General features: G+C 59.4%; 1 protein-coding gene across 1 annotated transcript; it reads right to left on the minus strand.

Annotated features, from left to right (window-relative positions):
* Window positions 1–39: 39 nt before the first annotated feature.
* On the minus strand, window positions 40–204 carry LOC103810339 (vesicle-associated membrane protein 2; the record flags this gene model as incomplete). The annotated part of the gene is made up of 1 exon (XM_009083238.1): window positions 40–204. A coding segment is annotated over one exon (165 nt), but the record flags the coding sequence as incomplete, so codon positions are not given.
* Window positions 205–207: the final 3 nt, after the last annotated feature.

The raw sequence follows: 207 nt of genomic DNA on the forward strand, positions 1-207 counted from the left end.
TGGGGCTGGTTTGGAGGTTCTTTTGGGCTGTTTTCTCACCTTGAGGTTCTTCCACCAGTACTTGCGCTTGAGCTTGGCCGCACTGGTCTCAAACTGGGAAGCTCCGGCCTGGAGAGCGTCCGCTCGGTCGTCCAGTTCCGACAGCTTCTGGTCCCTCTCCAGCACCTTGTCCACGTTCACCCGCATGATGTCAACCACCTCGGGGGG

Source organism: Acanthisitta chloris, unplaced genomic scaffold, assembly GCF_000695815.1.
Source record: "Acanthisitta chloris isolate BGI_N310 unplaced genomic scaffold, ASM69581v1 C15957421, whole genome shotgun sequence".
Lineage (NCBI taxonomy): Eukaryota > Metazoa > Chordata > Aves > Passeriformes > Acanthisittidae > Acanthisitta > Acanthisitta chloris.